This window comes from Lygodium microphyllum, chromosome 18, assembly GCF_053477565.2.
Source record: "Lygodium microphyllum isolate KBCC chromosome 18, Lygodium_microphyllum_v1.1.10, whole genome shotgun sequence".
Classification (NCBI taxonomy): Eukaryota; Viridiplantae; Streptophyta; class Polypodiopsida; order Schizaeales; family Lygodiaceae; genus Lygodium; species Lygodium microphyllum.
This window is the reverse complement of record NC_141152.1, coordinates 64,289,784-64,315,837: the sequence shown is the minus strand read 5'-3', so window position 1 is coordinate 64,315,837 and position 26,054 is coordinate 64,289,784. Positions and strand designations below refer to the sequence as shown.

Here is a 26,054-nt window from a genome sequence, read left to right as displayed (position 1 = left end):
GCTCCGCTTATGATCCCAACCTCTACTTACGGGTTGTGGATTCTCTTTCGGTGTTCCTTGTCTTGTATGTGGATGATCTTATCATTACAGGGAGCGACACTCAACAGGTGGAGCATACACGGTCCATTCTTCAGCAGGAGTTTGACATGACGGATCTAGGGATCCTTCACTTCTTTCTAGGTCTGGAGATCTATCAGATGGCACAGGGCATTTTTATCTCGCAGCACAGGTACATCTCCGAACTTCTTTCGGAGTTTGATATGGCTGAGTGTCGGCCTATCTCATGCCCCATGGACCCTGAGTCCAAGCTTTTGACAGCTGGAGTTCCTCTTACCAATCCCACCCGTTACAGGTGCCTTGTCGGCTCTCTTATCTGGCTGCTTCACACTCGGCCGGATATCTCTTTTGTGGTGGCTTTATTGTCTTCTTTTATGCAGACTCCTACCCAGGCTCACTGGCAGGCGGCCTTGCGGGTTCTTCGCTATTTGCAAGGGACTCGATCCTTCGGGATCATGTATGGAGAAGGGATTACCCTTTCTGGATGGAGTGATTCTGATTGGGCAGGTGATGTGGATTCGAGACGATCCACTACAGGTTATGCTTTCACCCTTGGATCTGGTGCTGTCTCTTGGAGCAACAAGAAGCAGCCTACTGTGGCACTTTCTTCTACAGAGGCTGAGTATCGGGCCCTATGTTCGACCGCTACGGAGGCAGTTTGGCTCCGTCGCTTACTCGCGGAGATTGGCTTTTACCCCGACCGGACCTACGCAGCTGCGCGTGGATAACCAGAGTGCTCTTGCCCTGGCCAAGAACCCGGTGTTTCATGCTCGCACAAAGCACATTGAGGTTCAGTATCACTATGTTCGAGAGCGGATCGTGGATTCGGAGCTGGTGGTGGTCTATTGTCCTACGGCGGCCAATGCAGCTGATCTCTTTACGAAGCCGTTGCCTCAGGCTTCTTTGCTTCATCACATGCGGTTCTTGGGTCTTCAGACTCTCCCAGGAGTTGAGAGGGGGTGTTAGCCTGCTCTTTTTTCAGTCTCAGCCTGTCATCTCCTGGTTGTGAGCTCCTGTCAGAGTCTGACAAGAGACAGAGGAGCTCTGTCAGGTCATTTTGGTGGCGGCCCTAGTTAGCCAACAGCCCTGGGTGTGTTACAGCCCAAACTGGGCTGTTTTTTGTCCAGACTGCCCATTTTCTGGGCAGTCGGCCAGATCTGGCCAAAGTCGGCCAGATCTGGCTGGTCGGCCAAATCTGGCCAGGTCGGCCAGTTTGGCTGGTCGGCCAGTTTGCTGGCCTGGGGGCTATTTATATCAGTCCCCCCCAGTCAGTCCAGCATTATGCTCTGCAGGTACAGCACTGCTCCCGTCGCCTCCGTCTCCGGCATTGGTGCTGCCACTGCTTCCAGTCTGTCCTGGTTCCCTCACTGACGCTCCGGGCTGCGTGCAGGGACTGTTCTGTCCATTTCAGTGTATTCAACATTCATCTCAGTCAGTGCAGACTTTCTTCCTTCATTCTCTGCTTTCTCTCTCCTCTCCTCTGTGTTCGTGTTCTTCTTCCGTTGCGCACTCTCACAGATGCATCACAGCACGAGGAGATTATGAGTCAGGTCAAAAAGCTGTTGAAAAAATTATTGATTCAGCACAGCTCATCTCCTTTTTGTTCTCCAATGCTTTTGGTGCAGAAAAAGGATAGTTCATAGCATATATGCATTGACTATCATCCTCTAAACAAGATCATGATAAAAAATCGGTTTCCAATCTCTCGGATCGATGATGTTATGGATGGATTGCAAGGGAGCAACTATATTCAGCTATATAGATTTGAACATAGTTGACTCCGTACGTCGACATGCATCAGACTGAACCACAAAAGACTTTCCTAGATCAGACAATACAAGCATAAGATCTAAAGTCATCTTTTCCTTTAAATCTTCCTCCTCTTGTGGATCCCCTTCTCATCTTGGCAAAAATCTTATCCACGTACGGAGTCAACTATGTTCAAATCTATATAGCTGAATATAGCTGAATATAGTTGCATCAGCATGGTTTATCACACAAAGTTGGATGCCATGAAAGAGCAATATGCTATTGATTCAAACACTGGTAATGTTTATGCTTTACAATGGCCAGAGATATGAGCACTTTGTGCTTAGAGATGAATTTCAGATGATGCATGGACATTGTGTGTCACAAAGCAATTAAGGCCTAGAGTTATCACTGAAAGTCATGCTCCTCCATATATAGGACACAGAGGTATTAATGCCACAATCAAGGCAATGGAGCACTTCTTTTATTGACCAGCTTTGAGGCATAATATAGAGCGATCGTCAGGACATGCATTGTATGTCAAAAGATAAACCATGATAGGAAAAATAGTATAGGCCTTAGCAAAGCATTGCAATAGATTTTATTTTTGAGCTTCCTAAGACACCTACAAGGAATGATGGGATATGAACTACCATTTACAGGTTTAGCAAACATGCCCATTTCATTCCGGTGAGGAAGAAAATAAAGGCTGATCATATGACACAATTATTTTTGCAACACATCTTTAAGTGTCATGGTATACCAAAGTTGATTGAGACCCTCAAATGACCAGTTTATTTTGGAAGGGATTGTTTGAGAAAACGGACACCACATTGAAATTCTCATCATCCTTCCATCCAAAAATAAACGGTCAATCTGAGCAAGCAAATACCACAATGTTGGATCTTTTGAGGTGCTATATTTCAGGCCACAAGATAGAGTAAGAGTAGTATCCATCATTGGTTAAGTCTATTTACAACAACACAGTACATAGTTCCACTCACAAAGCTCCATTTGAGGTGGTTAAGGGTGGCAAGAAGGTACCACCTATCCTGCACACCAAGGATAAGATCTTTGAGACCATGTGGAAAACTTGGATTCAACCTATGCAAAGATAAAGTATGCACTTCTAAGATCACAAGAAAAACAAAAGAGAATAGCAAATTGCCATAGACATGCTTTGCAGTTTGTAGAGGGTGATTATGTTTGCTGCGTTTTGAAAACGCAAGGCTAAAAAAGATGAAGGAAAGAGAGAGGTTGTATCCGAAGTTGAGTGTGAGATACTATGGGCCTTTCCAAGTGTTGGAAAAGATACAGCAATGTGGCATATCGGCTGAAATTACCTCCACATTAGCGAATACACAATGTCTTTCATGTCAGTTTGTTGAGGCCTTTTCATTGTGATGTACCAAAGAAGATATCTTCTAAAATTCAGCCTAAGGTTGAGGAGCTAGATGAGATCTTGGTAGCCGAGAAAATCTTGGCACATAAGGAAAGTAAGGTCACGGGTAAAGTTTCCAAGAGATATTTAGTGAAGTTTCAAAACTATTCACCAATGGATGCAAAATGGATAACTTTAATCAAGTTTTCGCATTTAAAGATAGCCCAAGCCAGCACTAGCCCTAAGCCACCAACTAGGAGATCATTAAGGGTGTTACTACAGAGAGAATATAGAAGAGTAGATGTCATGAGGCTTTTGAGCCAAGTGGTAGGTCCATGGCACAGTACAATCTTTATATACACAACGCATGTTTATACAATGATGGCTACTTGTTACATGATGCAATCAAGTGCACATAGCATTTCTTGGATTGCAATTGAGATTATTCTTGACCTCCCAAGGTTTTATTTCATTCTGATTGAGAATTTCTTGGATTTTGACTGGGTTTTCTTCTAGTACTTGATTAGTAAAGTCCATAAGGAACTTGGCTATATTGACAACCTCAAGCCACAAGATAACAAGAATCCACAATAATGAGAACACAAAAACTAAAATTACCTTAAGACTTATTTTTAAATAGGTATGGCGATGAAAGATGTATAATGCAAAACTTTAGTACAATAGATGATTTTGAATATGGACCAAGACAATTCCAATCTGTGTCCTCTAACATTTGATTTTCTCTCAAAGAAGAAGCCATTACTTCTTTTTCGAATAGGAATGCAGAAAATACCGGTATTGATTGGCAACATCTCCAAATCGAGATGAGTCAGCAGCTACAGCAGCCAAGAGAATCTTTGTGAGTTCGTCAAAGGGTAGCTGCAAGGTAATGGACACAATAGAATTGAGGTGAAAACAAAGCAAATTTCTGAAGTGCTTCTTGCCTATTAGAATTTTTAGATTTTAATTTAAAATACTCTCCTAATCTATCAGAAATTTTGTCCAAGGATCACATCTAGATTTAAGGTCATCTAAACAGTTTGTTTTTCTTTTCCAATTGCTTTGACTTTACATCTTCAATACTAATAACTTAAGGTACTAGATGCAATCTTTGATAGCCTAATAGGCCTTTGACCTTTTGAAGATTTTATTGCTTTTCTTTTGGACTCTAGAAAAGCTAGTAAACTGTGAGTTCATTCTTGCAGCTTCTAGGCCAAGATTAGGAGAGAAGAAACAGGGGGTTTCCTAGGGTTGCAAAGAGAAAACATAGAATGTACAAACATGACTAATACACAATAACTCAAACAAAAATGCAAAAGGCGAATAAAGAAGAAAAATAACTTTAAAGTGAATGAATGAATACTATAAATAAATGAATGGATGTACTATAAATAAAGGCAGAGCTATCCAACAACTGATGGCTCTCGTGAGAGCAGGCTGAGGGTGATGTGAGAGAGTGTTGTCCACCGGAGACAAATCCAGAGCATTGTAACCACCAGCAGGATTGTGTGACAAGCTGGCAAAGACCTCCAGGAGCAAGACAGAAGTAATAGGAGCAGATCTGAATCAAAATGCAGCTGTACCAGCATTAAGGCTGGGTGGCAGCTGGGGAGAGTAGATCAGGTGCTGAAACTGTCACTGGAGTCCGTCCAGAGTGTGCAGAAGGTGCAGCACCCTGTCGCTAGTCTGTAGGGGCAGAAAACGCAGGCAAGACTAATCTGAATGATGAGGCAATGCTTAAGTGGACAGGCAGACAGAAAACACAGCAGTGCTGAACCTCCAAAGGGCAAGGCGGCTGCTGTAGACAAGTCGCTAGGGGCTGGAGGAGGCACGGCAGCAGTCAGAGAAGAGTTGGCAGGCATGGTGAAGAAGGCTGATGGCTGAAATGAGCAGGATGACTGATTGACTGAGCACACTATCTATTTATAGACGAGAAACCGACCAAATTGGAAGAGTTTGCTTATGGGACATAGAAACACTTTTTAGCATTAAAGTTTTATGTAAGCTCAAGTGTGGGGACTATTTAATCGTGCAATGAAAAAGAATCAACACAACTTACCCTTGAAGGGGCTGTTTGAGAATACAAGATAGATTGGGTTTTGTTAGATTAATCTAGGGTTCAAAAGAATGTTAGTCCTACAGCATCGTACCATAACCTTAGCTTACATTGAATTAGCCTCCTTCCTAAGTCCGAGGGATGCCATGTTGAAGTGAAGGATCTTTTGCCAGGAAGCAACGAAGTGGAGAAGAAGAAAATGTGAAGAAATACCCTAACACAAAAACATAAATGAACACGTACAACAAAGCATAAACTCAATAGAACAGAGTTAGGGTTAGGGTGACTTAGAGACAATGAACACAGTGAAAATCTGAATGAATGACTAAATGCTGAGTATACAATGCTCATGCAGCAAACGAACCGTGCAAGGAATAAAAATTGTACCCCAAGCTCTCCTATCTCAAAGACCGAGGTAGAGGTTAAGAGCTGGAGAGTGTGTCATATTATTAATGGATCCGGAAACGCAGCAAGGCAACCTCCAAGATGTCGGACAGCAACAAACATAGCAAATGATGTGCTAGATCAGTGTTAGACATGCAGAGGAGAGAGAAAAACAGAAAAAGCAGTATCAGCTGATGATGTGGCAGTTTGCAAAAAAATGCTGCTCAGAGTGATGATGCAGCAGCCTGTACAGCAGCTTGCTGCAGCAAACACAGGGTTCAGCAATCGTCTGGGGCTGGGTGGCAGCCAACAAGTACCAATGCAGCAATAGAGTGCCATGTGGCAGCAAACAACAACAGATGGATGGACAGCAGCAACAGTCAAGGCTGGATAGTAGCTATCAATGGTGTGGACTGCGCAATGAAGGCTAGAAACAGGCCCCAAATGGGTGTAGACAAGGTTGGGCAGCTTCGGCTGAGGTGTCCTCCATAAACAGGGTGTGGGCAACGAAGCTAGAAGGCCTGAAACCTACAAAAATGAGATTGGGCTGAATGAAGGGTAACCTACCTATTTATGGAAAGTTTCAAGACCCATACCACACACCGTTTTAAACACTCCAACTGTGCACCATTTTAAGGTTTTCATTAATTTATCATTTTTGGGGCTGTTTAAAAGGCCAATTGAGCATGTAATGCTTATTTAAGCTCAACAGCCCCTCTCAAGCCCAAAAACTGAGCTAGAAAGAAAGGCCAACCCAAAGTCTTATGTATTTTTGCTTTTGTTGTTGATTTTATCCTAGGCATCCTACCCCAAAGCAGCCAAGGCATCAACAAAGGGTACATGGTAGCTGCCCAGTGATCTACTAAGACTACAAAGGCAATGGTTATCTTACCAAGCGAGTCCAAGTGGCCACCCTAGAGAGGCCAAGGCATCGAACAAAGGGTGCATATTGGCTACCCAATGGCCTTCCAAGTTGTGCAAAGGCAGATGGAACCACAGTTAACTTTTTTTTTAATAGTATTTATTTCAAAATGTGTGGGTGAAGGGCACTAGTGGTCAAACCCAAAGGCTTTCACAGAATAAGCTATCCCTACCACTACTTAGTGAAGATAACAAAGGAATAGGCTAAGGGTGTGTGTCATGAGGACATGTATTTTTAAAACCTCACTTAACATGTGGATTAATTTTTAATCACATGATTAAATAAATGTTGCACATGTGAGGTGCAATTGGGATTAAAGTAAATTTGCGAGCCCAGGACCCGAAGAAATCACGGGATGTCAAAGGCAAAAGTTGTTATAAGTTATACCGCACAGGTACTTGGTGGTATCTAGTGCCAGTTGTTAACCTAGGTCATCCATTTGGCCATAAGTGACAATTGGTGACACTAGAGAAGTGGCGTTTAATGGTACCTAACGCCAATCTGATGGTCAAAGATGACGTAAAGACACTCACGAATGGAAAATTCCTAGCCAATTTAATTATTGGTCTGTCAAATTATTTTTCAGGACACAAAATTAATTATTAGACTAATTTTCAGTATTTAAAGGCTGAAATTTAATATTTAATTATGAAAAATACTGAAAAACCACATTTATGAAGGTTGTCACTTGTCAAAAATACCCATGCAAGACTAAAAAACGTCTTTAAAGGCTAGAGAGAAGCATTTTTATAAATTCAGTATGCAAGAGAGAGGGAGAGGAGGCTACTGGTCTGATTTGCAGCCATTGGAGGACCTTCTGAGGCTGCCAAGGGCAAGAGAAGACCAATAGACAGCAAGAGACAGCATCTACAGGCTGTTGAGACAAGGCACTAGGGTAACAACAGTAAATGACTTATTTTCTTCACTTCTTTGCATCTACAAGCTATTGTGGCAAGGCAGCAGCTGCATTTGACTGATTTTCAGTAATTCTTCGCGACAAACTTTGAATTTTCTCTCTCTACAACTTTTCCTCTCATCTCCCAGCCATTTCACAGCCTTGCTCCGAAGATCTCAGCATTTGGACCCTTGGAGGTTGAGAAATTTCAGATTTCTCTGTCGTAAACCCTAATCTGCAGCAGAAAATAGGGTTTAGCAATAGCCTTGGGAAGCGTGCCAAAAATTGAAAGCTCCAAGACTTGGATTCAAAAGGGCTGAAGCTGTTTTTAGCCTATTCAAATGGAGGAACTAGCAAATAATTGAATTTGGGGCATTTTCCATCTCCATCAAAGCGGGTGAAAACCAATTAATTGCCCAAATCAAGGGGCAAATCGGATTAAAGACTTACTAGTGATTTATCACAACAAGGGGAGTTGGAATACCGAAAGGGATTGGGAGAATCCCATTGTAAATCAACTTCTTCTTCAATAAAGCTAAAGAAATACTAAAAGGGGTACCAATTTTGGGGCCAATCGGGTGTGCATTGTCCAAGATCAGTAGGTAAATTTGTATTTTCAGATTTGCATTAACTGTTTGCTGCTGTAATTAAGTTGTAATCAAGGATTTACCACCCATCCACGGAAGAAAGGCTGGTTACAGCATGGAAAGCAAATATAGGAAGTATCTCAAGAGGCAAAAAAGTATGCAAATAGCAAGCCGGCAAAGCTAAGCAAGCAAGGGAGACTACCATCTATAATGCTACGAATATGGTGGATCCAAAGTTGACCACTCGAAAAGACCGAAAAGGGATAAATGAGCACAAATGCATATTTACAAGAATAGAATGCCAATGCACTTGAGTTATGCAAGAGGCAGTCTAGGTATGATCATGCTTATGCAAAATGCTCTGCAACGTTACCACTTGTTTAATGTCCTGGCACGAGAATTGTTCACTTGCCCAAACACCCTTTTACACATCCTAATGATGTGGATGAAGATACAAAGTACAATATGCATACAATCATCTAAAGAAGAAATTGTAAACAATATCTTATCAACACCAAGAGAAGAGAGCCGTCTCCATTGAAATTGAAAGAAAAAGCGGGAGAGAATCACCCTCTCCCCGTCAATCTGAAGAACTAGGAAAGGATGTATCCAAGCCGATCCTAGGTAGCACATACAAAAGCACCGGCCGATTGACCACCTTGGTCAATATGCCTACAAAATTGTCTAATTAAGGCACAAACTCTAGACGAAAGGTGCCTAGCTCAACCTGCTCTTGGATGAAGTGAAAGTAAACCCCTACATACCGCATCTGTGGTAGAATGATCAAATTGTCCACAAGGGCAAATGGCACTCTAGTTGTTGCAGTAGACAATGTAGGAGAGTTGTATGGAAACTGAAGCATCGCCAATAAGATCCTCAAGTAGAAAGCCTTCGTGGTACCATCAAAAAAAGTAATATACTCAACCTCAACCGTGGAAGCCGTCACTGTATCTAGCTTACAGCTAACCCAAGGGATGGGTGTCGTACCCAAGGCAAAGAGATAGCCACCATGGGAATGCCAGGTGTCAAGATCTCTTGCCCTCTCAGAGTCAATGTACCCCTACAAACCTAAAGCAAAACTATAAGTCAAGCCATAAGAATAGGTACACTGCAAATATCTCAAAACACGAAGACATGCAATTCAATGTGATATCCCAGGTGCAATGAAATATTGACTAAATCTAGCGTAGAGTGAATCAACCAAAGAAGTTTCCCTATCACAAATCTATAGGTATGCTCATCAAAGGGCTAACCTAGGACATCCTTAGAAAGATGGACAATGGGATCAAAAGGTGTGGCCACAGGCCGTGTCAAGTAAGATAGCAAAATAAGGTCCATCATCTCAAAAGTAACACAGAGCTAAACCTTGATTTCTATTATGGCAGAAGAATCTAAGCCAATGATAAGTAAATCATCTATGTATAACAGGATATAGTTGATCCCCTCTAACGTAATACAGACATATAAGTTCAGATCATAAGGGATAGAATGGTATCTATGAGTTCTAATGAACTCATCCATCCTCTGGAACCAAGACCACAGTGCTTGCTTCAGCCCATAAAGAGCTTTCCGCAAGCGAAAAACCTTATCTTTCTAGTCAGCATAAGAAAATCTCGAAGGCTACTCCACATAGACTTCATCCTTCAAATAACCATTCAAAAATGCACTTTTGACGTCCATTTAATAGATCGGCCAACCATAGTAAACAGCTAGTGCAACCAATAGACGAAATGATGTCAACCACGTAATAGGAGCAAAGGTCTCTTCATAGTCCATGCCTTGCTTTTGTCGAAACCCTTGCACCACAAGGCAACCCATGTACTTGTTCAAAGTCCCATCAGCCTTTAGCTTAGTCCTAAAAATCCACTTCATCCCGATAACTTTCTCATGGCTCGGACAATCCACCAAGGTCCGAGTCTCATTTCGGTCAATACTCTCTAGCTCCTTTTCCATGGTCTCTCGCCATTGGGGATGCTAAGGAGTCTCCTGCTAACTTTCTAGCTTAGAATGCGCCATGTAATTAGCTATAAACAACGATGCAAATGATGCCTGAGATGCAAGCGAAACAAATCTTCTAGGACTTCTGGAGTGGAATCCAATGGAAGGAGCTTCAAATCCCACATAGTCTACTAGTACTAGCGAGGTAACAAGTCTTGCAAAGGAGGCCTCAAAGTTTAGGAATCTACAAGTGGGTCAAGAGTGGGTAGTAGACCCGTTTTAGAAGACACTATCTCCGAGGAAATAATGTGAGGAAAGGGCTCGGATTTTGGTACAAAAAATTACACAATGTTTCTCTCATCAAACACTACGTCTCTCCCAATGATCACCTTGTTTATCCGAGGATTTAACAGACGATAGGCTTTCACTTTGAAGGAGTATCCTATAAAAATCAAGAGATTAGCTCGGGGAGTGAGCTTCCCTATCTTATCATCAAAGATGTGTGTGTAGGTAAGACTCCCAAAGACTCTAAAGTGGGAAACTATAGGCCAAGAGCCAAAAACTACCTCATACGAAGTCCTCTGAGGGAATATCGTAGTCGGGCACCAGTTAAGAATCTACACCAAAGTGTTAACAACCTCAACCCAAAGGTGCTCAAGGAGCTCTGCTACGAACAGCATAGAGTGTGCCATGTTCATGATACTCTAGTTCTAATGCTTTACGACTCCATTCTGGGAAGGGAAGTTAGTAGAGGTAAGCAGGCGTGAAACGCCATACTCCTATAGAAGCTCGTAAAACTTGTGGAAGGTGAACTTGCCCCCACTATTACTCCTCATTCATCCTATACAACAACTAGTCTGGTTATGCACCATCAACACCCAAGCAAAAAAATGGGTGAAGCCATCGAACTTATGTTTAAGAAAGCACAACCACATGTATTAAGAATCATCATCCATAATCAAAAAGAAGTACAATCCATCTAAGAGACACCTCAGTTCTATGTGTAGACTACTGAGGAAATGGGGTACGATGTTGCTTCTCGAGTTGACAAGCTTTACAAATATCCCACAATAGCTTCAGGCAGGAGGCCATCAATCATCATCAGCATAACTCATAAAGAGAGTCATATCCAAGATGTCCTAAGCAAAAATACCAAAGATGCTCAATGCTCGTAGGCGCCCGTGCAATGGCTCAAGCCTAGAAGCAATGGAACTCAAAGCCCTCAACGATCCGGGTAGGAAAGAAATTGGGTTATGTAGTACAAGCCACTAGATTATGCCTCATTGCAAGCAATCACTAAACCAATCTGGGCATCAAGAACCTCAACTGTGGTCGCTAAATAGATAACAAGATCAACCCAAGCTGGAAAACATAGCATACATCATCTAGTGTAGTGTAATCTAGGCCCTGGTCAATGGCAAAACTAACGTGGCCATGAGCCTAAACCTTGACCGAGGAATTGTTTCCAACTTGGACTCTCTCGACTAGAGGGGCTCGGCGAATGACAATGTTCTCAATGAGGGTCATACAATGAGCAACTTCACTATCCACGATCCAAGAAGTAGCTAGAGTACTCAGCTGTGACAAGTGGGCCACTACAATCACCTCATCAAGAGGCAATTCACAAATGTCGACAAGACTTGTATTCTCAAATGTCTCTACGGAAACAATGTGGGTCTCTACAGACTAGTTAGACAAACCATTTAGCGTTGAGAACGTTGTCACTGTGATGGCTGACCAATGGTAGCATGGGTGTGGCCTCGCCTATGCCCCTGCTGAGGTTTGCCACCACCCTGCCTCCCCTACTACTAGTGGTTGTCGAACAAAGGGGTGGGGGTCTAAGTCTTAGCTTCTAGTATTGTGCCTATTGCCTTTGATCAATACTCACCGTCAAAGTGACCAACCTTCTAACCAATATTGACAATACCGATTTTTCTTCAGTACATTCCGCCACCCGAGAGTAAGAGATAACCATGAGTTTTCTTGGGTCTCACCAAACCAGTTTGATTTTTATTTTCACTTTGAGTTAGTTTTTTATTCTGATTGGAAATTTAATTTTGTTTACCCTTTCCTTGCTACCCCTTCTAAGAAGAAGCAACAAGAACCCCCTCTGTAGAGGTCAAACTATGAAATTGATCAAATAGCCGAGTGAATACGGTAGTTGACACTGAAGTTCATAGAATGTGGGCATAGTAGGTTGTGAGATCACCTGCTACACAAAATGAAAGTATTTCCTTGGCAACTTGTTTAGAAACAATGTGACCTAATCATTCAAGGACTTAGGAGTCGCCCTAGTGGAGAACTCGGCGAGAAGGTGCTGATACTCAGCCAACTTGACTTTCAAGTCATCCCGATCAGTGATTTTAAAGTTTTGGAGCTCATAATCCAAATTGATGCAATGGATCCTATCCTAACCAACATAACAATCACTCAAGTGTACCCAACACCCGGATGCTAAGTCAAAATGTTAAAGCTATGAATGAAATTTAGGTAATAGACCTTGCATCAGCTCAACGATAGCAAAGGCATTCCTAGCATTCCATGAGCAGATAACCTCATATAGAACAAGTGTAGGATCAAGTTGGAATTCCAACCCTTGCACAATATCCCATAGGTTCTATGAGTCAAGGACATATCTCATCGAGTTTGACCAAGTAGTGAAGTTTTACCCATTAAAACGAGTCTTATCATTAAAGCCATGTTTGACTGATGAGGAGAAAAAACCATGAGGTGTTGGAAGAGATGTCACGCGGATATGAAATTTTGAGATACTCTCATCTTGTAGATAACATTTGATTAAGATATTAATCAAAGGTGTAAGGTTGTTTAGCACATGTGATGCACATGGCAATTATCTCTTGATAATAAGCCAAGAACCCCAAGGATGCAATGACCAATGTCAAAGGAAAAAGTTATAATAAGTTATGCTGCCTAACAAGTACTACATAGTACTCGATGTCACCTAGACTAATTTATTGGTCATTAATATCAGTGGTGACATTAGAGACTAGGCATTAATTAATTAATTAATGTCAGCCTAAGGGTCAACTACTCAAGGATACTTGGAACATAAATTGATCTAGTCAATTTAATTATTGGTAGATAAAATCAATTTTCTAAGCACTAAAATAGTTATTAAATCAATTTTTAAAATTAATATTCTAAAAATTAATTTAATAAGCTAGATAATGCTGAAAATGGGAATTAGAAGCTGCCACTCGGTAAAACTTGCCCATACAAGTGGAAAAAACGTTTTTAGAGGCTGGTGGAAGTCTATTCCAACCCTTGTGAGAAAAAAGGAGGTTATTAGAGAGCAAGGAGATACTGTTGATGTAATTTGCAACCACCATGGATAGTCCTACAACAAGTACTAGTAATTTGGAGCCCTCCAAGAGAAAGTGAGAGCAACCCAAGGTCCTTTTGGTATAGATGACAGCATACAAGAGGAAACAGCAGTCTTTCTAGTGGTCTTAAGCTATAAGTGACACCTTCAATGGTTGTTTAAGCAAAGCAACAGATGTTTTTCTCTCTCTATAGCATTTTCTCTCATCCCCTAGCCATCTCTCAAGTTATCTCAGCATTTTCCAGTAGTTTGATCCATCAAAGAAAGAGATTTCAAGCTATCTCTACTGTAAACCCTAATTTACAGTAGAAATTAGGGTTTTGATAGGTACTTCGGGATGCATGCTCAAAATTAAGGGCCTAGCACTTGAATTCCAACACAACTGAAATTGAGGAATTTTAGGGAGATTCAAGAGGCCAATCAACCAATATCAAATTTGGAGCTGAATTTATCTTTCAAGGAGCAAGGTAAAGGCCAATCCCCAAGCAAACCAAGGGGCAAATTTGTTTGAAGGCTTACAGGTCAATTTTGATAGCAAGAGGCACTTGGATTAGCGAAAGAGATCAGGGGATCTCAGTTGTACACCATCCATTTGCAATAAAAGTTAAGAAAATACTGTAAGGGGTGCCAGTTTGGTAAAGTGTGCATTTCAATTTTGTGAATTTGTTACTTGTTGTACTTAAGTGCTTGACAAGGTTATTTACTACCCTATCCAAGAAGGAAGGCTGGTTTCATGGTTCCATTGCTAGGATACCATCAATTCCTTAATTTGGTAGGCCTGAGGCACCTAATTGAAGGTCATAAGCTTTGCTCAGGTGCTGAAATTGTATTCAGCTGAGCATTACAACAAGAATGTCTTCAGATAGTTAGATGGGATCAAGCAAGAATGATGCCTCTCAATCTGAAAATTCACAAAATGTTGGGGAAAATGCAAAGCCTGATCTTGAACAAGGCACACAACATGGACAGCAAGCTGATAATTGTTGAGAATAAAGGTGCTTGTGCCTTTAAATCTGCTCGGGTGTGAACACACCCTTAGCACTTGTACTTACACATATATATCTATCTAAAAACCTAAAGGTACTCTCTCGTCATTGTACCATGAATCGTACACACTCTCTACTCTGCTCTCTCTTACTCTCTCTGTCTCTCCGCGCCTAAGGAACGATTGTCTCCATCTTCATGCCGACCCATCACTACAAACTGGTATCAGAACTATGGTTGAGGCATTTGTATCTCTTGGAGTTCAAGCACGACAGGCGAGCAAAGTGTGAGGTCATTTTCTGACCTGACAAGCAATCGTGTAGCAGTCAGTCGTTAGGCAGCTAACATGTGGCCAGTCTAACAAGCGACTGACGGGAGCTGTAACCTGAATCAAGCGGCATTTTGTCACAACAGACAAGTTGTGAGTTGCAGAAGGCTCCAGGATGGAGAGTGTGCGCCTAGCCCCCAATTGGAGAGAGTGCAACAGGGCCAGGCTCTAGTGAGGAGAGTGTGTGACGGGACCAACGCGGCACCGGGTGAGCAACGGGGACAAGGTGTCGAGCTCAAGATCTAACGAGCTGCACACACAACGGGACAGCAGGTACCAGGTAGCGACCTACACGGCGGGTTCATTGACCCATCATTCAACTTTTTTTTTCCCTTCAAATTTTCCTTTTCTTGAAGTTCCCCTATTGAGGATTCACGCGTGAAGGCACACTTTCAAATTTTCGTGCAATCCAAGCCCAAAAATTCAGGGCTTTTCCCAAATTTGGGGATCTTAACACAGAACTAGACAATCTGACTCAGAAATTGCAAAGTCGGGGCTTTTCCCAAATTTGGGGATCTTAACACAGAACTAGACAATCTGACTCAGAAATTGCAAAGTCGGCACACATTTGCCCGGGAATTTGGGGCTTTTTCACATTTTAGTGAAATTCTTTCAATTTCAAAGAAATTAGTGCATGCAAGACTTGGAAAATTTTGGGATTTGTCCAAATTTGGTGCGAATAAGATGCAACAATGATATCTGTCTCAAAAATTGCAGGAATTTGAGACATTTTGCCTATGATATTTGGGATTTTTCATGTACATGCACAAATTGAGCTGAAATTTACCCAATTTCTCAACATTGATGCACATTGGACCCCGTGCAATTTGGGGCTTTTGCAGTTTGGGCAAAATTTGTGCACCATTTGGTCCTTTTATGTACATGCAGGTTCAATTCCATGTAATTTGGACATCCAACACTTGGAAAATTTGGGGGTTTTGCTGAAATTGCTCTACCTTGGCAAAATTGGCCTATTCTATGCATGACAGAGAAAATGCAAATGTGTGATTGATGCTTTGAGCACAAAAATTTTGGGGCTTTTGACCGTGTGTGTCAAATTTTATGCCCATGGGTACATGTACAGCAGAAATTGCAGCTAAAATTTGGGATTTCTCATGTGGTCTGGTGCTTCTGAAAATTTATTTACACATCTGAAATCTCTGCTTCTATGTGGTCATTTATTGCTGGTTGGTACTTGTTTGTACCTTGGTCACTTGGGTGACAGTTTGGGCCTGCATTTGCTGATTTTTTGTTACATTTGGGCTGAAAAACATGGCTGGCAACAGTGACAGCAGTAATCTCATGCACATAAAGGAGCTTGAAGGAGCACATAACTTTGCAGTTTGGCCAAAACAATGCTACAATATCCTGTTGCAAAAGAAGCAGGCAAAGCCAATTAAAACCAAAGGAACAAAGCCCGCAGACATCGAACAGGAAGATTGGGATGAGTTAAATGAGCTTGCATGCTCAACCATCGAGCTATCCATTTTTTATGCCTTGTTGTTTAACATTGAAGGTTTGGATTCTACATATGCTATATGGACTTGACTGGAAGAACTGTATGCACACAAAAGTGCTGCAAGCAAAGTGTATTGGCTGAAAAAGCTTATGGATTTGCGTATGAAAGAGGGTACAACAATGTTTACTCACTTGAGTGAGTTTAACTCTATTTTCAGCCAGCTGGTTGCCTTGAAGTTCTTGATTGATGAAGAATTTAAGGCTACGTTCTTACTTTGCACTCTTCCAGAGAGTTGGGACACATTCAGGACTGCTATGAGCAATTCCAATGTGATTCTTTTGTATGTTGATGTGGAGAATGCTCTACTCACGGAAGAAATGAATCGGCAGAACAATGCATCCAGTAAGTCTTCTAGTGCTTTGCATACTAGGGGCAGATCACAGCAGAAAGGCAAATCTGATAGCAAGGGACGCAGTAAATCACGTGGTAAAGATATTGAATGCCACCATTGTGGTAAGAAGGGTCACTTTAAATGTGATTGCTACAAATGAAAAAAAGAGAAAGGAAAGGGCAAAAAGACAAATGATAGCAAGGAAGAGAAGAAAGAGGGTCAGCCCAAGAAGAGCAATGTCAAAAGTCTCTTCACACTTTGGTACACATGCTTTACTTGCACATACAGATAAGGACATGCATACCTGGATTCTCGATTCAAGTGCTTCCTTTTATGTCACCCCTCATCGAGAGTGGTTCTCTGCCTATACAAGGGGGTCGACCTAGTGTTGTCCACCTTGGGGACAACTGTGCATGTGACATTGCAGGTGTTGGCAGTGTGCAGTTGCAATTTCAGCATGGCTTTGTCTTCACACTTCAGCATGTATGGCATGTACCTCAGCTCAAGAAGAGTTTGATTAGCACAAGGCAACTAGATGATGATGGTTTTCATACCACCTTTGGTGATGGAAAATGGAAGATCTGTAAGGGATCTAGAGTGATTGCCAGAGGTTGTAAAAGTGATACTTTGTATCCTCTCCATGTATCTACTGTGAGTGATCATGTCGTTGTCGTGACCGAGCAACCAAGCGCTTCTTGGTGGCATAGCCGGTTGGGACACATAGGTCAAACAAGAATGAAAGTACTTTCTCGTTTGGGTTACTTGCCTTGTCTTCGTTATGCTGATTTTGAGCATTGAGATAATTGTATTTATGGTAAACATACACAGACATCTCACAAAAAGTCTCTTTCTTTTAAATGTTCTCCTCTAGAGTTAGTACATTTATATGTATGTCAAATGCCAAGATTATCTTTAGGAGGAAAGAAATATTTAGCCACCTTTGTCGATGATACTACATGAAAGATATGGGTTTATCCTATTTGTAGCAAGGATGAAGTGCTTAACAAGTTCAAAAACTTCTTGGCATTGGTTGAAAATCAAACTGATAAGACACTCAAGTGTCTTCACTCTAATAATGGTGGGGAATATATGTCCAAGGCCTTTCAGGCATTTTATGACAGCAAAGGGATAAAGAGGGAGCTCACTGTCCCTCATAATCCACCCCAAAATGGAGTTGCAGAGCATATGAATCGGACCATACAGGATAAGGTCTGTACGATGTTGTCTCATGCTGCATTACCCCATGGTTTCCGGGCAAAGGCTATTATGATAACCGTACACTTAATTAATCGGTCACCAAACAGGTCTTTGGGAGGGGGGAGTTCCCCAAGAAGCGTGGTCGGGCAAGCCACCTTCATATACTCACCTGAAAGTGTTTGGTTGCGAGGCTTTTGTGCACATTCGTAAAGAAAAACGCAGCAAACTTGAGCCAAAGTCCTATAAATGCATTTTCCTAGGATATGGTGACGAGGGTGAAATGGAGTATAGACTGTGGGATCCCGAGAAAAGGAAAGTAGTACGCAGCAATGATGTTATCTTCCGGGAAGATCGCATGCATAAACAGCCCAAAAAGACTGAGGAGGTCCATAAGGTTGTATTCCAGGAAGAAGTATCTTTTGGACAGTAAAATGTGCCTGCTATACAGCAACAAATACATGCTGTAAGTGAACCTGTAAATGCAGAAAATAATGCTGGAAATGATCAGCCAGCTATTGCCCATGATAACGAGCCACTACAAGTGCAGAAACAGCTAGGACAGCGAGCTGTTAATGCTGATTTGCAGGTTGAAATGCTAGGACAGCAAGCTGAAAATGCTCAACAGCCAGCAAACAATGATCATTGGGTTAGGAGATCGTCTAGGGCTACTAAACAACCTAATAGATTCGTTCCTAGTGCAAATAATGTGGCTGAATATGTCATATTGACAGACTGTGGTGAACCGTCTTGCTTCAAGGAAGCATTGGACAGACAGGACAGCAAGAAATTGTATAAAGCCATGTTGTCAAAAATGGAATCTCTTGAGAAAAATGGCACTTGGTACTTGGTGCAGTTGCCTAAAGGGCAGAAAACACTTCCATGCAAATGGGTTTACAAGATGAATGTCACTTCTAGTTCCTCACCAAAATACAAAGCAAGATTGGTTGCAAAGGGATACAAGTAGGAGCATCGAATTGACTTTGATGAGATCTTCTCTCATGTAGTCAAAATGACTACTTTGAGAACCATTTTGGGGTTGGTTGCGGTTGAAGATATCGAGCAAGCGGAAAAAAAGATGGTATGTAAACTCAAAAGGAGTTTGTATGGGTTGAAACAAGCACCAAGAGAATGGTATCATAAGTTTGATACATTTATGCAATCTCAAGGTTTCCATAGAAGTCAAGTGGATCACTGCTTGTACACTAAGAAGGCAGCAGATGACAGCCTGATTATCTTGAATCTGTATGTTGATGACATGTTGATTGTTGGCAGGGATACTCATGCCTTGAATTCACTGAAGCAAAGTCTTCATGGCAACTTTGACATGAAGGATCTTGGTGATGCAAATCACATTCTTGGCATGCAAATACTCAGAGATAGATCGAAAAGCTTACTCTATCTATCTCAGCAAGAGTATGTCTCCAAGGTTTTGCAGTGTTTCAATATGGAGGGGGGGAAAACAATTGGGGTTCCATTACCTCCATATATGAAACTCAGTGCAGAGGACAAACCTACATCTGATGATGAGAAGGCTGAAATGGCCAAGATACCATATGCTTCAGCTATTGGCAGTTTGATGTATGCTATGGTTGCTACACGTCCTGACATTGCCTTTGCAGTGGGAGTGGTTAGTAGATACATGGAAAACCCTGGCAAGAAGCATTGGGATACAGTGAAAGGTATTATGAGATACCTCCAAGGCACAAAGAAGTTGTGCATCTGCTTTGGAAAGCAGAAGGCATCTGTTGTTGGCTTTACGGATGCAGACTATGCTGGTCATGCAGATTGAAGAAAGTTCACTTCCGGGTATGTATTTACTTTCACAGGAGGAGCAGTCTCTTGGATCTCCAGGCTATAAAAGTGTGTTGCATTGTCTACTACAGAGGCAGAGTATGTGGCTTTATGGCTTTCGTGTCTAGTAGGAGACCTTGGCATCACAGAGTTACCTGTTCTGCATTGTGATAGTCAGAGTGCTATCATGCTAGCATAGAATCCTGTCTTTCATGCAAAGACAGCACATATAGGTGAAGTACCACTTCATTAGAGATATACTTGACAATCTTGCAGACCTTCTCACGAAGGGTCTTCCAGCAGAGCGGTTTGCTCATTGCCGATAGATGATGGGAGTTGGATAGATATATGTATTTCAGCTTTATACATACCTAGACTTAGTTGATTCTTTTCTCCTCTTAAGACACATTGCCTTTAGGTGGGAGGTGGTTGGGAATAAAGGCCCTCGTGCCTTTAAATGCGCTTGTGTGTGAACACACCCTTAGCACTTGTACTTACACATATATATCTATCTAAAAACCTAAAGGTACTCTCTCATCATTGTACCATGAATCGTACACTCTCTACTCTGCTCTCTCTCACACTCTCTGTCTCTCCACGCCTAAGGAACAACGACTATCTCGATCTTCGTGCCAACCCATCACTACAATAATGTTGGTTTAGACCAAAATGTGGGTCCCTATAAGCCTTTAGAAGCTGATGATCAACAACAGGAAAAGGAATTTGACGACCTATTTAAAGATCAGCTAAGGCCAACAACTGAAATGTTTATGCAATTCGCAAATGATCCTCAATTTATGTGCTTTTTGAACCCTTATAAGAAGGGCAGCAAAGCCAACAAGAGGAAATTGTTTTCAAGAGCTTCAAGACATCAAGATGCACCAAAGTAAGAGCCAATATAGCAGCATGATGTACCAAATGTGGATAGTAAGCATAAGCAAATGGTGCCAGTGTGGGGCAATTAATGCATATGCAAGGCCAACTTGAAAGTGCCAATCCAATGCTTTTTAGACAACAAGGCATGCACACAATGATGGGGCAGCCATGGTACTTTGGTGGTGGCACTAGTTTCCATACTATGGTGGGCTTGGGACTGCATACAGGGAATGTATGGCACAAATCCCTACGATATGCAACAAAACCAATGCATGGTGTGCAAGGCCCAATGTGTTCGCTGGAAATATGCAAAACCCTATATATGGCAACATTGGATTTATGCCTAGGGCACAAAGTAGCATGTTTGGTATTGCATTTGCATCCTCGAATGCTTATGGGGCTCAAGAAATGAATGTTGATCATGCAAATGCTTCATTTGGCATTGGTTTTGATGTAAATTCAACAAATGCACCCTTTTTGCAGCACCTAGTATATGACAACTTGACACCCAAAGGGACAGCAAAGACTATGATGAGGGTGGAAAAGCAGTGAAGTTTGAGTCCTTCAGTGGTGTATAAGATAAGCTAAAAGCTTTGACTTTCATTCAACAGTTTGATGCAGCCTATCCAAAGGGGAGCTTCACAAAGTCCTCGAAGATTCAAAAGCCAACCACTTTCTTGAAAGAGAATGCATTACAGTGGTGGTCCAATCTTTTGATGCAAGGTAGAGCACCATCAACGTGGGTACAATTCAAGCAAATGTTTGCATCAAATTGGTTGACAAGTACCTTTGAGGTGAACATCATGACAACTTGGAATAAGCCGGATACTAAGAAATATAAGAGTTTGGAGCAATATAATAAGAAGTTTTGGAATGCATTGCTGCCTATTATTTCTTATTGCCCCATACCCCTTCATGAGCAAGTGGAAAAATATGTTTATGGGTTGCCCAAAGGAATCAAGGATTTTTGCATTAAATCCACCGTATCTAGCATGTCTTAGCTCATAGAGACTATTGCTCCAGCCGATGCTTTGTTGTGTGGGAAGGATTCGGGCTTCCTAGAGAGTGGGGAGAACCCAAGTAAAAAGTCGTTTAAGACTAAGAAAAGGGGCAGATCTGAAAAATGGTCAAAACAGTAAAGAAAGGGCTCGAAAACATTGGCACAACGTAGGGAATTGATTGCTGCCCAAAGGAATGTGCATGAGATTTGCAGCTTCTTGGGTTTATATTCTTACTACAGGAAGTATGTACGCGGGTTTGCTGAAATTGCATCTCCATTGTATGCCTTGCAAAAGAAGGATGTGCAATTTAGATGGACAGTAGTGGAAATTTCAGCATTTGAAAAGTTGAAGGAAAATATGACTTCAGATCTTGTGCTTGTGTTGCCCAATCTAAGAAAGTCATTCTGAAACCAGCCTTCCTTCTCAAATAGAGTGGTTTAACCTGATTAAGCACTTAATTACAGCAATTAGCAAATAAACATAATCTGAAATGCTCACTTTACCTTCATAAACTTGGACAGTGGACACCTTGTTGGCCCCAAAACTGGCGCCCCTTTCGGTATTTCTTTAATTTCAATTTGCTGATGGATAAATTACAAGCCGAGATTTCACAATCTCCTTGGCTGATTCAAAGGCCCCTTGCTATTCCAATAATCAACAAAGCATTCAGGCAAATTGCCCCTTGATTTTCACCCAGGACTTGCTCTAATGGAACCTCAACTGGTCAAATGCTGCCCCAAATTCACAATAGATGGACTGGCATCTGAAATCCTCACAATTCCACGAATTTCTGGTGCTGATTTCAGTGTACAATGCCTTTGACTGATGGCACGGGTCCCAAGGTGGCTACTAAACCTTGATTACTGCTATAATTTAGGGTTTACAGCAGTAAACTCTCTGCTGTCCACCAAATTCGGCTGTACTCTGCTACCCATGGCTGAGAATTGCTGAGAATACTTGAGCATAGACTGAAGGAGATGAGAGAATGCTGTAGAAAGAGAGAAAATCAGCTGAAATGTATCTTCTGATTCGTAGCTCTAATGACAAATCTGATGGCACCAACAGCTTCAAAAGGGGGATAAAACATCAGCTCAGTTGACGAGCCCTCCTCTCCTACCGCCGCCTCTCTTGAGGCGGAAGAGAAAACTTGCTGCCCCCTGTCCTGTCACGGCACATGATTAGTCGTCGTCGCCTCTCAGACCCAAATTTGATCACCTCCTCTCCCTCCACCAAGCTCCGAATTGTGAGAAATGCGGGATCTAGAGCATGGCAAAGGCGGAAGCTATGGAGGATGGAAGATGAAGATACTACTCATGTTGACATTGACAAAGAAGACAACTGTTACACAAGTGAATTAGGTTTCAAGATTGAGACTTGAACTCATAAACACAATCTTGTGTAGGACTAACAATGACACAGAGACTTGACAGAAAGAGACAAGTACTATTGCATTATCATCATATAAAAGTGATAGTCAAGTACATCATTATATAGGATTGCTTGGTAGCACATTTCATCACTGTGCCTATGGGATCTGTCTCTCTACCTAGAATGAACTGCATCTTCCTAGCCTAGTTGTTCCATACAAAGGGACATACATAGGGTGTGATTGGCAGATTCTCAACACCCCTCCTCAATCACAACCTGAAAGTACAAAGTGTGTAGAGGCTTTAGTGAGAGCAGCACCTGCAAAGTGTGGGCATACCACAAACATAGCAAAACACCAGAGGCTGTCGCAGAAAAGGATAAGTGTGGGTACCATAAACATGGTGGACATCGAGAGGCTGTAACAGGGGCCTCACAAAGTGTACAGGGGCTGTAGTACAAGGTTACATGAGGAGTTTTTTTTCCAAGCTTATGAAAGGAACATTAAGGCAGGTACAATGCTTTTAAAACAAAAAATGAGAGACAAGGACCGATAAGCCCTTGTCGTCTTTTTCAGCATATGCTTTCTCTTTGTCAACATGGAAAATCTTCTTGTCTTTCATCTTTGGTTCTTCAGCTTTGAATGATGTGATCATTTGGTCTTCATGGCAGATCTTCTTTTTGTCCTTCTTCCTTTGCTCTTTGATCTTATGGTCTTCTTGGTCTGGTTCCCCATGGACTTTGCTTGCAACTTTATTCTTCATGTCCATGTTTTTGTCCCCCTCAACCAAAGACATCTCATTCTTCATGATGGCCAAGGTAACTGGAGTGCCTTCAAAAACTTTAGATGGAATCATTGATTGCACTTTAGTATGAACAACTCCATGTCTCTCTGCAAGTAGATCACAAAAATCTTCTATGTAGTGTAGATAAGCAACACAGGTGATGTTACTTTTCATGAAGTGCATCCACATAGAAATCTTCTTGGTTATCATAGATATGACCAAGAACCTGCTTCAAATTTGTGAGTAAGTGGCAACCAAATTGATCTTCAATGTGTAAAAAAACACAAGTGAAGATAGTATTAAATCAACACTCTTAAGTATCAAGGGATACTAGAGTTGAAGATCGTGATTCTTGATGCCGATCCTTTGCTTGATAAACCCGTTGTTTGAGTCCCCTCCTTGCTGGTAAAATCTTGCTGAACACTGAGTAAATACTCAGATCAGATTAGCAAAACCTTCAATTGAGTGAGAAGAGTGAGAAGGATGAGTTGGAAGAGGAGCTTGAAGTGAAGTTGAAGCTTTGGAGCTCAAGTCTATAAGAGGTCTTCAAATCTTCAATGGGTCTTTAAGTGCTTCAGAGATCTCCCCTCCTTGATTTGATGGACAAATGTTGTTGGAGACTAATCAAATCAGTGAATCAAAGTGGCAGGGTTTAGCTTGACTCAAGCCAATGAGGAAAAATCAAGTGAAATAAAAGCTTGAATGGAAAAAGCTTGTTGAGATATCGAGCTCCACTCGTGATACGCCACGGTGACCGTTGTGTATTTATGTCACCGACTTGTCAGTTGCAGACGCGGTTGGTACACCGCCCATGAATAATAGCTACATGATAGCTATCCTTATCTACTCTAGTTTGTGGCTCAGTTAGTATGCCACCTTAGTTAGTTGAGTTTGGTTTGAGACCCATATATAGGGTTCTTCTATTTCTTTGTACTGGAGTTTTTTTGGCTTACACAACTAAGAAGAGGAAAACTGTTTTCAGCCTCCACCCTTGTGTGTATTCCCCCATTGTGCAAGCAAGAAAGCTTCAAGTGAGACTCCTTCCTTCTCTCCCACAATCTTGACATGGTATCAGAGCCTTGTTCGTGGTAAGGAGCTCAAGAAAGCAAGCCAAGCTCGCAGTGTTCTGGTAAGAGGAACAGTGTTGCTTTCATTTTCTGTTTTGGGAGTAGATCTCTGCAGGTAGCACAGCCGGAAAGTACAGGAGTGCATTGTCTCAAGTTGAGACGCCCTTCGCGGTGAAGCGACCTTGTTTTTTTTATTTGAGGCCATTTCGGGGCCTGTTTTGAAGGCGGAATTTTTCTGCACGCACTCAGGAAAAGGCCCGGTTTTATGCTGTGCAGCCACTGTTCTACAGGTCGGTGAAAAGTTACTGTAGAAATTACATCGTATGCTTGTGCAGAAAGACATTGGGAGTTACAGAATCATCCCTGTTGCCTGTTGATGCAAAATCGTCACTAGGAAGTGACTGTGTGGTCAAATACCACTTTCGTCAATTTTGCAGATTTGCCTTTGTGAGGCTGAAGCTGTATTCTTTGCAGTGACAGAATTTTTTGCAGTGTTCTGTAATGGCGTCTGATTCTCTCTCACAGATTGTCACTGAAAAGCTTGACAAGAACAACTTCCAAGCATGGAAGTTTAGAATGACGAATTTCCTTATGGGAAAAGGATATTGGGAATTTGTTGCAGGAAATGAAGAAGAACCAGTTCTTCCTGATGTTCCCAATCAACAGCAAATGCAGACATTTAAAGCATGGCATGAGAGAGCCAGGAAAGTTATGTACTGGTTGTCTATCAGCATTTCAGACTCTATGATTGTGCATATTCAAGATGCAAGTACGCCAAAGGAGCAGATTGGAAAAATTCCTTTGTCTATGCAGGATGGGAAAAAGAAATACCTGTCCGATGTATTTCATGTCCCGAATATCACCAAGAATCTGGTTTCTGTTGGTCAAATGGTTGAGCAGGGCTTGCAGGTCAGATTTAATCCTCATGGATGCTTTGTTGAGGATATGAAAAATAAAGGTCGCTTGATAGCAAAAGGAAATAAAAAGGGCAGAATGTTTACATTGGATGCAGACATGTCTGAATTGAGTACAGCAATGTTTGCACATGAGACCGGTGTAGTTGCAGATATTGATATCTGGCATAAATGCATTGGTCATGTTAATGTACAGCGACTTAAATCAATGCAGGCCCAAAATATCGTTGCAGGATTGCCCAAATTCAAGGTTGCAGAAATGCATAAGGTATGTAAAGCCTGTCAGTTTGGAAAACAGGCAAGGAAACCATTTCCTAGACATGATCAAGAGAGTGAGAAGCCATTGGAATTAATCCACTCTGATGTGTGGACTACTAAAGCTGCATCTCTTGGAGGCTGTCATTATTTTGTCACTTTTATTGATGACTATAGCAGAAAAGTTTGGGTGTATTTTATGAAAAAGAAAAGTGAAGTTTTTGGGCATTTCAAAACTCTTAAAGCTATGGTTGAAAAAAAAACAGGCCTGCAGATAAAATGCCTAAGGTCAGATGGAGGGGGAGAGTACCTCTCAAATGAGTTTGCAA

At 41.8% G+C, this 26,054-nt stretch overlaps 1 protein-coding gene across 2 annotated transcripts in view; it reads right to left on the bottom strand.

Annotated features, from left to right (window-relative positions):
* LOC148020956 (uncharacterized) overlaps positions 1 to 26,054 on the bottom strand; it is a 132,125-nt gene that overhangs the window by 69,130 nt on the left and 36,941 nt on the right. For both annotated transcript variants that reach the window (XM_087699481.1, XM_087699480.1), the window contains exon 3: positions 3,981 to 4,066. In XM_087699481.1, the coding sequence (XP_087555607.1) occupies positions 3,981 to 4,066 (86 nt within the window). The remainder of the gene's footprint in view (positions 1 to 3,980; positions 4,067 to 26,054) is intronic.